The 12,044-nt window shown below is 35.4% G+C and overlaps 1 protein-coding gene across 1 annotated transcript; it reads right to left on the reverse strand.

Annotated features, from left to right (window-relative positions):
- Positions 1-5,825: 5,825 nt before the first annotated feature.
- Positions 5,826-10,966, reverse strand: LOC138355721 (uncharacterized). Its single transcript, XM_069311025.1, has 4 exons — positions 10,498-10,966; positions 10,274-10,387; positions 10,110-10,166; positions 5,826-9,903 (listed from the first exon to the last, which is right to left on the reverse strand). Exons 1-4 carry the CDS (start codon positions 10,655-10,657, stop codon positions 8,678-8,680), a joined length of 1,557 nt encoding a protein of 518 aa, XP_069167126.1. The 5' UTR covers positions 10,658-10,966; the 3' UTR covers positions 5,826-8,677.
- Positions 10,967-12,044: the final 1,078 nt, after the last annotated feature.

Genomic DNA, 12,044 nt, shown 5'->3' on the forward strand with positions numbered 1-12,044 from the left:
TGCAGTTTTTAGATCCTTGTTTGAAAGATGGTAACAGAAAAACATCGCATATAGCCCGCATACGTATGTATTTAAACTCTGAAGTCGCTCTGTAAACGTGTATACATCACAGTCTTTATAATAATTTAAAAACTCCAAAATGTAGGGCGAATACACATTTATTCCATATGAATCTAGTATAACTATTTTCCGTTTAGATTTATATACAGCAATCCAGTGACCCATTACTTCCTTAGAGTCTCTTCCTAAGGTATTTATTATAAACATAATCGGCCTATCCCGTATTTGCTTCATTATTCTATATATATCCGTCGCTAAATAGCATCCAATATATTTAGCTTTACTACCCTTCATATTGTTCAATGCCGTATTAATTTGTTTGCAGTTCATGCTCTTGTATCACACACAACTCGCCTTTCGGAATAAATTCTCAATACTCCCGTTGTATTTCCGAATAAAATAATAACTTTATTTGATTTCACTGGAACAGCAAATTCTAATGTAATTCTCAGGTTCCCGAAGCCTCTATAGGAAGGGTATCTCTCAATTCCTCAGGCGTTAGTCTAAATGCCAGTAACGTTCTTCCTTTTATAAATGAATTATATGTCAAGGTATTACAAGCGTTAAAGCCTACTGTATTTTGAGTCTCGTAGTATAGTTTCGAACATTTATTCGGGAACTTGCAAGTTATATTAAATAAGTTTGTCCCATCACGTGTAATATATACATTAGATAAATCGCAGTGATCGAAATAAAGTGGATTAAGTGTATACGCTCCGGATATTGCTTCCATATCCGTCATCATAATAAATAATTTATCTGGGATAATGCTCCCCCATGGTTGGTCAATACTTAATCTCTGCTGCCCATTACCAAGAATGAACGTCTTGTGGAGTGTCTTATCAAACGTATATGTAACTGGCGTATTTTGTTCAGCCAGAGCTCTATTAATAGCCTCCAATCCAGATGCGAATGGAGTTATCCGATCAATCCACATTCTAGCTAGTTTTATGTTAAACTTGTATCCAGATTCAATACTGTTTATAACCCACGGATCACTGTTAAGTTCTAATCTCAAACGAATATCAATTCCATCCAAAAGATATTCGCTCAAAGTTGTAATGTCCAATAGCAGTTTAAAGCAACAATTTACTCCCTCAGTTTTTAACTTTACAAATCTAGATTTAAGGTCTTCTGAGGCATTCTTAAAATAATCTGCATCATATTTTTCAGGAAAAACATCATTATAGAAATACGTCAGTTCTTTAAATCTTTCAGCTTTACATTCAGAAAGCGTTGTCATTAGCTTTACATAAGATAAATATGAAAATAGTGAATTAGTTTCCACCACTTGCTCATTTAAATAAACAGTTACAGCTTTAAACATTGTCTGGGACAAACCATTGAATATTGATGCATTTTTAATATCCGCTAAAGCCGTAATTCCGCCAGGTCCCGATAATTACACCATCAGTTCTAGCATCAAGCTCGAAAGATCAATAAATTGTCCCTTAACTCCTGGGATACGGAATTCAATATAAGAATCTTTAAATTTATTGTTAATACTTGAATTCACACTTAAAATTTCCTGTGTCTTTCTTGAAAATATCGTACTTTCAACCATTCTATGCTGATTAACTTTAGGAAAGCCATCGCTTATAGCAGCTGTATGATTTTCTAAAGGAACTTGCAATGCTGCACTAGGAGCATTTACACTCATCATGTCTGCGTCTAGCATACAACTAGTACTGTTTTATGAAAACACGTCTTTATATCTATCCATTTTCTTTATATAGGCAGGTCTTTTCGTTTTTCTTTTCGTTATTCGGCCAGCTGCTATCAATTTAGGACCTATACTTTTCAATGTTTCCATACCGCGTTTTCTAATTGAATCTTTCAAAGTACCTTGGCCTGCATTTATATCCTGCAAAACATTCTGTCCCATTGTCAATGCTGCTGGCATGATAGTTTTTAATAGGAAAGGTGTTGCTCTACGAGCTAGACCAGTTAAGAAACTTAATATTCCACCTCCTCTTAAATGTCTTCTATCAAAAACAGTAATATCGCCCAGTGCTCCACCTCTCTTCCCTCGAGGAGCGATAAATCGCCCTACCTCGTCAACAGACAGCTGTACAAACCCGACCCTCATGTTTAAACGTGCCATGAGAGAATGATAAACTCCCTCTACTCTTACCATTATATATCAACGGGTCTAATATGTAATACTGCAATCGTACATCCATCCTTTTCAAAATATACAGGCTCCCCATCTTGATCTGTTAATCTAATACCGATGCCATCAATATTAGTTGTATTTAAAGGTTTATATAATTTCCTGTGTGTTACATTACTTTGAAACGAAACAACATCCAAGATATTTACAATCTGATTACCAAACATGGTGGGCTGCACCTTATCACAATATACACACAAGAAATCTATACGGCCTCCCGGCCTAGGATGATAATAGCATGTATCTTGTAAAGTTAACCTGTTATTAGGTAGTTTATTCATAATAAAAATATCATAGGCTTTCCCTACTTCAGCTCCAATAACTTTACATATATTTCGACCGAAAGATAAAGAAATTCGAACAACTAATTTACCATCCTTTGTAATAAATAATTTTAACAACTTCTCACTAAATGCTGCATTAAACTTAATTCGATTAATACTCGAATCATATTTCATATAAACGTCCCCATGGTCTGGGAAATTATATTTAAGTAGGGATCCTATAAAACTCAATGAACTTTTTGAAAATATAGTTGAAATTTCTCTATTTAAAATAGTCGTTAGCTGTATGCAATTATCACTGGCTAAAATATCCGACTTTAAAGTGAAAGATGTATTCACCGTGCTCAAATCAGATAAATTTTTATTAGACACTAGAAGTTGAACTGAAATAAAACTTTCCGGATCATTCCTCTTAACAGCGAAATAAGATGGAGGCAGGAATATATTCTTCAGGCACACTTCATAAGCTTTATTCGGGTCTAAAGGCAGCTGATTATGTAATCTATTTTCAAGAGCATTGGGAGCATTGTTTTTAAATACATCAGTATCAGAGTTACTCGCTGCATATATAACGTAACTATCCATCCTGTAGACTAATAGTAAATGATAAAAATAAACAGAAACTCACCTTAATATGGTATCCAGGTAGACTCTCCTTCATCTCCAGCCTTGATCTTCCTCTTCAAACCCGGAGGAGAAAACACTTGATTTTTCGCATCTACATTTCTAAATAAATTCTTAGGTGTAGAGATCAAAGAAAAAAACAACTTGGCTATGGGCAATTTATCTTCTGGGAATAACAATTTCGGAGTGCACATCCTGCCTATAACATCATCAACAATATTGATCCCAGTAACTGGTGATGTAATGTTCCCTTCCTCATCCCACTTTACAAGTCCGGTTGTATTAAAATAATTTAACAGGGAGACTGCAAAATCATAATCCTTAAGCTTTAATCTTAAGTCTATCAAGTGTTGTATAACAGGATTTGTTCTCACTGTCGTCGTAGGCTTCTCAACACTTACTGCCGTAGGCTTCTGTTGATCAATAGCTTTTCGTGGTACAAGATAGAATTCTTTCATTATTTCTTATTAAATAGCCTTGAAATAAAATTTATAGCTATGGGAAGTAAAATGCCCAATAAATTACCTCCTCTTTTACTTGTTAATATGTCTGAGTGAAATAGCCTTCTTCTTACAGGCTAATGTATGGAGTAGAGCTCTATATTTAGAAAGTCTCTTTAAAATAGGCTTCCCAACTTCAATTTTATTTTTTAAGAAATTATTAAATATTTCAGATAGGCAAAGTATATGTTCCTTTTTAAGAGTCTTAATTAACTTTTTCCTAGAATTATAACCTAATCTAGCTAATAGTTTAATAAATCCACGATACTTGCTAACTAAGAGCTGCTTCTTCATAGTTTCTTCACGTCATCTGAATTTACCCACTGATCAAATGAACTGTCGTAACCGACGTATCTAACTTTATATAAAGTAGTATTACCAACTTTACGTTTACTTATAATTCTCTCAATTTCAAATGTATCTGACAAGTAGGTGGGAGTCAACTCCTCTCTATAAAATCCGCCTTCTATAAGTCTATTATTTAAGTCCTTTAGATAATATAAATGCACAGGTTGTTTAGTATCAATTTGAGCAATAATAAATATTTCCTTAGTGTTCTGTTGATGAAAACCTCTTTTGAACTTTGAAATACGATTAGATAAGGCAAGCCGTACTGCATCTCCCACAGACAGATGATTACTGATGCGTGGCTTAGTCTGCTGCTCTCCTTTATACATGAGCTTAAACTGCCTAGTCACATCTTGAGGCGAAGATAAAGCATGTACATCAATAGGTATTTTCCCCTTTAATCCTCTATGTGGTGTTCTATTATACGTTTTAACCATATCAGGTAAAACATTTATATACGTTAAGGTGTTATAAGCCGTTAAATATTTATATATCTTAGTTTTCAATGTTCTTATAAATCTTTCTGCAATGCTGGCTTTAGTTTCCTGAGAAAATACACTGCACAGTTCAATGTTTTTACTGTCTAACAATCGTTTCATATATTTATTATAGAATTCACCGCCCTTATCAGTGTTAAGCTTCCTTACACCTTTTGATGAAGGTAAATCCAGAATAGCTTTCATGGCTTCACTTACACTCTGACCTGATTTAGTGGATAGTGGAACTACATGTGCAAACCTTGAAAATATATCAACACAAACTAATAAATATTTAATATCATTATTGTGCTTAGCTAACAATGTCATATCGGCCAAGTCACTGGTAAAGAAAGCTTTAGGTCTAGGTGCTAAGATACGTCTTCGTTTAAATTTACGTTTTTTTAATAGATGTAAGGTATATGCATTAGACGTTTTTAAATAGTCTTTCACATCTTTTATAGTTAATTCAGGGATTGTTTTCTTTGCAGCCTTATACAATTTTAAAACGCCACCAAACCCACCTATGGACTTGGGGTCATTGTATATCTTATTAAGAGTTTGTGTAATGTTCACCATTGATACACTATTTCATAAGGGGGTTCATTTACAATATTTCCCCTAAATATTATGGATTCAGGTGTTTTAACGCCCAAGTCAACAAGTAAATACCCATACTGTCGAGAAATCACTTTCTTATATATATCTAAAAATTTCTTGGCATCTTGTTTTCCGAATATTTGCCTGCCTAATGTTTCTATCTGGGACAAGTCTCTTGATTTAAGCAGAATGAAATGAGAAGCATTTAAACTTATAAATCTAGAAAATTTCCCACTGAAAAATATATTTTTGGTTATAAAAATAACAGATTTTCTCATGCCGTCCCTTAGTAAATATATCACTTACTATTTTAGAGTTTGTAGATTCAACATACAAGTCATCATAAACAACTAATATTAGAGATGTGTCCTCTGGATCACGATCGTCTAAAGGGTTTACAATTTCAGAGTAAAAAGTTATCTTATGTTTAATGAGTGGATTAGTTCTCAACTCTTTATACCCGCTTCCACAGATAATTATTTTTGCAAAGTTCTTCTGATATTTCTCTTATCATTTTAGCACATAAATAGCTCTTCCCACCATTTGAAAATCTAGCAATAATAATTCTTGACGGTTCACTAAATATATTCAACTGGGTTTCAGTAATAACTTTTTTCTGCCCTTCCATGTTGCTAGGATTCAATAACCTAACTACAAATATATAATGAAAGGAGTATTTAAACGAAATCTACATTCGAGTTTTTATTTTAAACATAGCTAATAAAATCAGTCATAACATATCCAATACAGTAATAAAATCATAGAATATACAATATCAAAAATATCATAGACATTTGAATATAGTCATTTCATATCAAATACAGTAACAAATCATAGCCAGTACAGTAACAAAATAAATCAGCCAATAAAATCATAGTCATAACATAGCAATTTGAACATATCCAATACACTAAGAAAATCATAGAATATACAATATCAAAATATCATAGACATTAAATCATAGTCATTAGAATATAGTTATAGATAATACATAGACAATACAGTAACAGACTTAGTTGTTGTTAGGGAATAATTGCTGAGCGACTCTATCCCGCTTTTCCCAAAGATTAAAAATGGGGAACAATTGACGTCTTGGTTGGGGATTATCTACAATTACTGGATCCTCTACCTGCACCTCTTCCTCTACCTCACGCTCTGGAATGTCTGGGTGACCGTAAGCTAATGACTCTGTGGAACTAATGAGGTACCTCTTGTCATCAAAAGCTGACAGACCGCGCTTAGTTGTTTTACACGTGCATATTTGTCCGTTAACATTACGAATGGATCGGGATACAAAATTAAAAGTTGTATTTGTCTCTAATGTGTTCTGAAAAGATGCATGTGTTATTTTCTTTTGTTGGTGATAAGGAATCCCTTTACATTTACATAAATGTTCTTTATCAAGGGTTAGGAGAGAATAAGTTTTAGGCTTGAGTGCAATTAATTCAGTTATAATTTTCTGCTTTACTTCTGACTTGAGGAGTCCTAGTTCACCTTTGCGAGTAGCAGAATACATGGGATGATCTTTGTCGAAATTACTGAAATCCATATAATCTACTAGAGGAGCTTTTGTCATTTCTTGGAAAGCATCTTTACAGGTCAGAGTAAATATGAATGAGTCTGTATCCGTATAAATTAGTCTAGCTCTCTCCCCATAATGGGCTTTAACTACATTATACCAGAACTCGTATAAACGTCTCTTGGTTATCTGCAAGATCTGATATCCCATGTAAGAAGGAGTGGTAACTTTAAGGATGTCTTTCATTACTGTACAGAGAACCCTATCTGGACCTAAAGAGACAGCTCGTTTATACAAAGGGTTTCTTGCACGAGTTAAGAATGAATGTTTTGTCGTTACTAGATGGTGAGTATTAGCATATCGAGATATATTTGTCATTGATTTCCCGTACAGACTATTACTTATGAGTTTAAAGGCTTTTTCTTTAACTTTACAGGTGGTATTGGCTCGTTCTCGAATGTTGGTTGAAATAAAATCTTTTAAATAGGGAGCCTGTTTAAATTCATATTGTTTTTACTCGTTCAACTTCTAGTCCTAGTTTTAATAGCAATTGCAGGAAATCGAGGCTTACTAAGTAGTTGTTTTGGGGCAAGTGGGATGCAATTAACTTAGTATTTTTAGGTGGGAGCTTACGTTTTTCTTCATTAAAGGTTTTCTTACTGTACTCTGACAAAAACTCCTCAGTTATATTAGTATGAGACAGTACAAGGGGCAGATCATCAGTATACCTAGCTACCTCGGGAGATACATGTTTTGTATCGCATAAAATCCAATAGCCTTTGTCTTGATCACAGGGGATATGTTGTAACCCTTGCCCTAATAAGGTATCATGCTCAAGGTCAGTTAATTGTCTAATCCCTCCCTGGGGAAGTACCTCAGCCATGCACGCTGCATATAGGCTGTTGAAGTCGAGGTTCAAAATGTGAGTATCGTCATCAGAGCTAGGGTTAGATGTAGTGTGCTCGTTAACAGCCTGTGTAAATTGTCTTATGGAAGATGTGAACCCCCCTCTAAGATTCCTTCTCAACAAATCATATACATTCTGATCATACACATAGTCAAGTACAACTTTTGATTTAAATAAGAACGCGTCCCAAGCGTAACTAGGAAGTGATACATAGAAAACAATATCTAGTTCATAAATTTCTTTCAGTGATGTTCGCCAAAGTGTAAATATATCAACTAACATTCCTACGTCAACTTTTAAATATAACATGAGGTAATCCTTTATGTTTGTACAGTTCCTTAAATTAAATACTTTAAGAGCATTGTTATAATCTTCTTCAGACAGTGGAGCGTCATGTAAAACATTGTAAAACTTATCTCGCGACGGGAGCTGAGGTTCGTCTAACACGTCCTTGGAAGAAATATAATCATAACATAGGCTTTGTTTACCTTTAACAGAGCTTTAGCCTCATAGGATTCGCCATTAATATGTGTTCAGTATACTTGGTGGGTTTCTTACTGGCAACGTGCTCTTTTGCTAAGGTTCCTAATGACCCATTAAGGAGAGCTAGGCTATCTAGGAATTTAAGTTCACCTATGATGACTTGCATAAATTTCAATCCTTCCTTGGTTAGAATTTCTACATCGCGGCGAGGATTTTTGGGCAGTTCTTTAAGTATAATTCCAAGATCATAGGCAGCATTATGGGAAAACGTGGTCAAGTATCTACGAGCATTTTTACATTGTAAATTGCAACGAGCACAATAAGCACCTAAGTAATTATTTTCCTGAATAGCATGATTATGATGTCTATGTTTATCTTTCTTATTCTTGAAAGTTTGATGACACAATTGACACGTATTTTGTCTTTGAAACATTCTTTCCTGTTCTCTAGACAAGTTCTTAGGGAAGTTGGGGAGCTGAGCATGAATAGCTTTCCATGAGGCTTCTAGCTTTGTAATAAAATGATTAACTACGTCCGGACCTACGTATGAATACGTTTCTACGACATTGAATTCCCTGTCTAAAATCATGTAGGCATAAACAATTGCTTTATGCTTACATTCCACCATGCCTCTAGGATTTTGACGGTCTAAACAACATTCAAAATCGTAATAGGCGGTGTGAGTCGGGCTATAGGTCCTACCCTAATTTTTAAAAATTATTTTCTCTTTATGATTATAGAACGAAAATACTTGGGATACAGTGCATGACTCTTCGTGTGCCTGAATTTCATCTAAGGGGGCATGCAAAAGGCAAATTCTGCAGAATTTATGAGTGTTAGGAATTCTACCGTGGTTATGGTTAATATTCTTTACAAATTTATCAAAGTCCTTGATCAGACAGAGATGCTTGCCTTCTAATAACAACAAAGGGACTTTATCGGCATACTTTTCCTGGCTTTTCCTAGCTAAACTAAGATAGTATCTGTTACTTTCATGAGTTACTGTATAAATATAAATAGAAATTTTGTTAAGCTTCTCTATTTTCTTAAGATTATCAAATGATACGGGGAATCTGATTTCATCTGCCCATACTACGAATCTCCTACACCATCGAAGGTTTTTGTAATATTTTCTAACATTATTTATAGTCCTGCCCAATGCTAAGTTTTTATACGCTGCAATGCACTGCAACAAACACTCATCTCCTTCACTTTCAGGATTAAATACTGATTCTTTACCTTTCAATTTTGCAGGATATGGTACGTAAGATCCAAGGTGCATAGGGTGGCGAATATATGAAAAATTAATGGCAAAGCCTGACATAGAAATAATTCCTACACTTGAGGATTGGACATTTTTTAGGCATTCGTCAATTTTAGCAGACATTTCATCAACCCATGAATTTACGAGAACTTCCACCTCTTCCTGTGTAACAGTCGGAGTTTCGCCTCTAATTGAAAATACTTCGTCTAATATTTCATATTGATCGTCGGCATGATTAAGTTTTTGCAAAATTAGGCTTACGTCAGGGTAAATGTGAAATGAGGGAGGGAATTCTTCCTGTATTTGTCTGAACCGATTGTCTATATATTCCATAAAAAATTCCCTATACCTATTTATATATACGCTGGGGTCAGCGTCTAAATGACCGGGAATGGAGAAAGAATGTCTCGAAAATGATCCTTCGAACTGGCATATGACTTCCAACACTCGCGGAAAAACGTTTTCTAAGTTAAGTACCTCTGGGGAATCCGGAGCGTTGACTTCTTCATCTGATATGTCATGAACAGGGGGTTGATTGTCTTCTTCATCGGAGGATGCCTGCAGGTTGCCGTCTGGGGCATCTTCTTCTAGCTCCTGGGAAAGCTGGGGTTGACTGCGTACAGGCGTGCTCCACTCAGAGGGTTGAGTTGAATTCAGGGGCGATTCTGTAATATAATATTAGCAGTGAATAAACGTTAAGAGGAAAGCAAATTTGAAAACATTAAGAGGATTTGAAAACCTTAATAGGAAAACAATGTTTGTAACTTTAAGAGGAAAATATCGTCTAAATAAGAGGATTTATTAAGAGGAAAAACAAAAAGTCTAAGTAAGAGGAAAAACTGAATTACAGATAAATAATAATATTACTTACGAGCTGGGATGTTGATTCCACCAAGTATGAGATTCTCTTGATCACGAATAGGAACTCCTGTAATGGAAACATTTTTCTGTATGAGTACATATTACTTGTTTATACACTTGTTAAAATATGCAACTATTAACTTTTAAATTACGAAAATTATCGTGAAAACGTACGGTTATTTATGATGCGACGGCGTTTGGGTGGAGGTTCAATGACGTTTCTGGCTTCGGTGGGAGGTTCCTGGTTAATGGACCAACGACAGTACGGGCAGGAAGTAGAACCATGAACTGAAATAAGAATAATATATATAAATTGACTGTCTGTATGTATGTATGTGTGTTTCAGATATATATTTTCTTTGAAAGTTTATTGAATGTGCGAGAAAAGCGGTACTTACGATTTGCACAATAGAGTTGTCCACAGCTGGTACAGGTTACGTCAAAATGTCCAGGCGGTGTGGACCCGTTGCATCCTATACAGTACAGTCTGCATTCTTGAAGAGCGTTGATGGACATTTCACCTAGGCATGTTAAACACTGTGTTTGACACACATGCATGATTTCGTTGTTGAGAGGAAAAAAGGCACAGGGGACACACTGACATGATGGTATGACTAGGCTGGGGGAACCTTGTGAACAGGATGAAGATTGAATGTTGACTGAAAGTGTAGGCCTCTAAGACTTTGACCTTAGGCGATCTGAGGGGGCCCCTGAAGGAGCGTAATAACAATAGTGTGCCCCTGAGTGAGCGTTGGGTTGTTTTATTAATAGCGAGAATGATTGGCGAATACTGGGAACAAACTCTTATTATAAATTGTGTAAACTAAGAATTAGATGACTAAATAAATTATAAATAAATGTTTTATTAACGCCTAATGTGTGTATATATATATATATATATATATATATATATATATATATATATATATATATATATATATATATATATATATATATATATATATATATATATATAAATTATTACGGTGGCGAATGCTGACAATGACTGGTAGATGACAGGGCAGGTAATCAGGTGATTACCATGGGCAGATAGCCTGGGGCAGGTAGCTGGTGCCAGCTTAGATAGTCTCGGAGGCAGTTTCAGTAATAAAGGTTACATTGATATGCCTCGGTTGATTTGTGTAAAACTGACTGGTTAATGAAAAAAGGAACAAAACATTACGATGTCAGAAAAAAAAAGCTGTAAGGAAAAAGGAACAAAACATTACAATGTAAGGAAATAGGAAGAGAGAATAATAATATGAAAAGGAGAGAGAGAGAGTGGAGGGACGGTCCAGATATTATGGAGAAGATAAGATAAGAGGTAACCTGAAGGCCGCGTCTGGCCGACGGTCTAAAGTAAATACAGGTGGACCACAGATTGTGAGGTAAGGGGGGATGGAGGGGTGTGATGTACGAGCAGGAGATGAAGGGGTGGGGGAGGGGGCAGTGAAATGATTCAGATATATAGCAATATACTAGTTTCTAAGTAAGAATCCAACTTAAACATATACAGCCTAAATATCTGTTTTATTATCGGTAGGAACTCTGAAAAAAAAAAATTCTCCCATAAGAACTTTAACAAAACTCGTATGACATTATTTTCATCATAAGAACTTTAACAAACTTCTAAAATCTCAGAAATTATTTTCCTCATAAGAATTCCACAATTCTACATCTGTGACTCCCCAAATTTACCTGAAAAACCTGACACGCTACAGGCGATATTGGAACCTGAAAACCCCGACACGCTGCAGGGGATATTGGACCTGAAAACCCTGACACGCTACACGTGATATTGGACCTGAAAAAAAATATCACCTGTGGGGTGTCATCCACACTCTTACCCACCCCATGCGTCTCTATTACGTGCATCCACCATGGGCATCCCCCCCCCCCCCATCCAACCATCCATCATCCAGCTCCGAGGATGGAGGCGAGTCTT

This window comes from Procambarus clarkii, chromosome 69 (assembly GCF_040958095.1).
Source record: "Procambarus clarkii isolate CNS0578487 chromosome 69, FALCON_Pclarkii_2.0, whole genome shotgun sequence".
Taxonomy (NCBI): Eukaryota; Metazoa; Arthropoda; class Malacostraca; order Decapoda; family Cambaridae; genus Procambarus; species Procambarus clarkii.

Bases quoted from the DNA above. Each gene is read 5' to 3' on its own strand.
- LOC138355721 (XM_069311025.1), bottom strand. From the start codon at position 10,657: ATGCATGTGTGTCAAACACAGTGTTTAACATGCCTAGGTGAAATGTCC. The intron at 10,388-10,497 runs GTAAGTACCGCT...TTCTTATTTCAG, and splicing joins ACAACTCTATTGTGCAAATC to TTCATGGTTCTACTTCCTGC. The intron at 10,167-10,273 runs GTACGTTTTCAC...TTTCCATTACAG, and splicing joins CCGTCGCATCATAAATAACC to GAGTTCCTATTCGTGATCAA.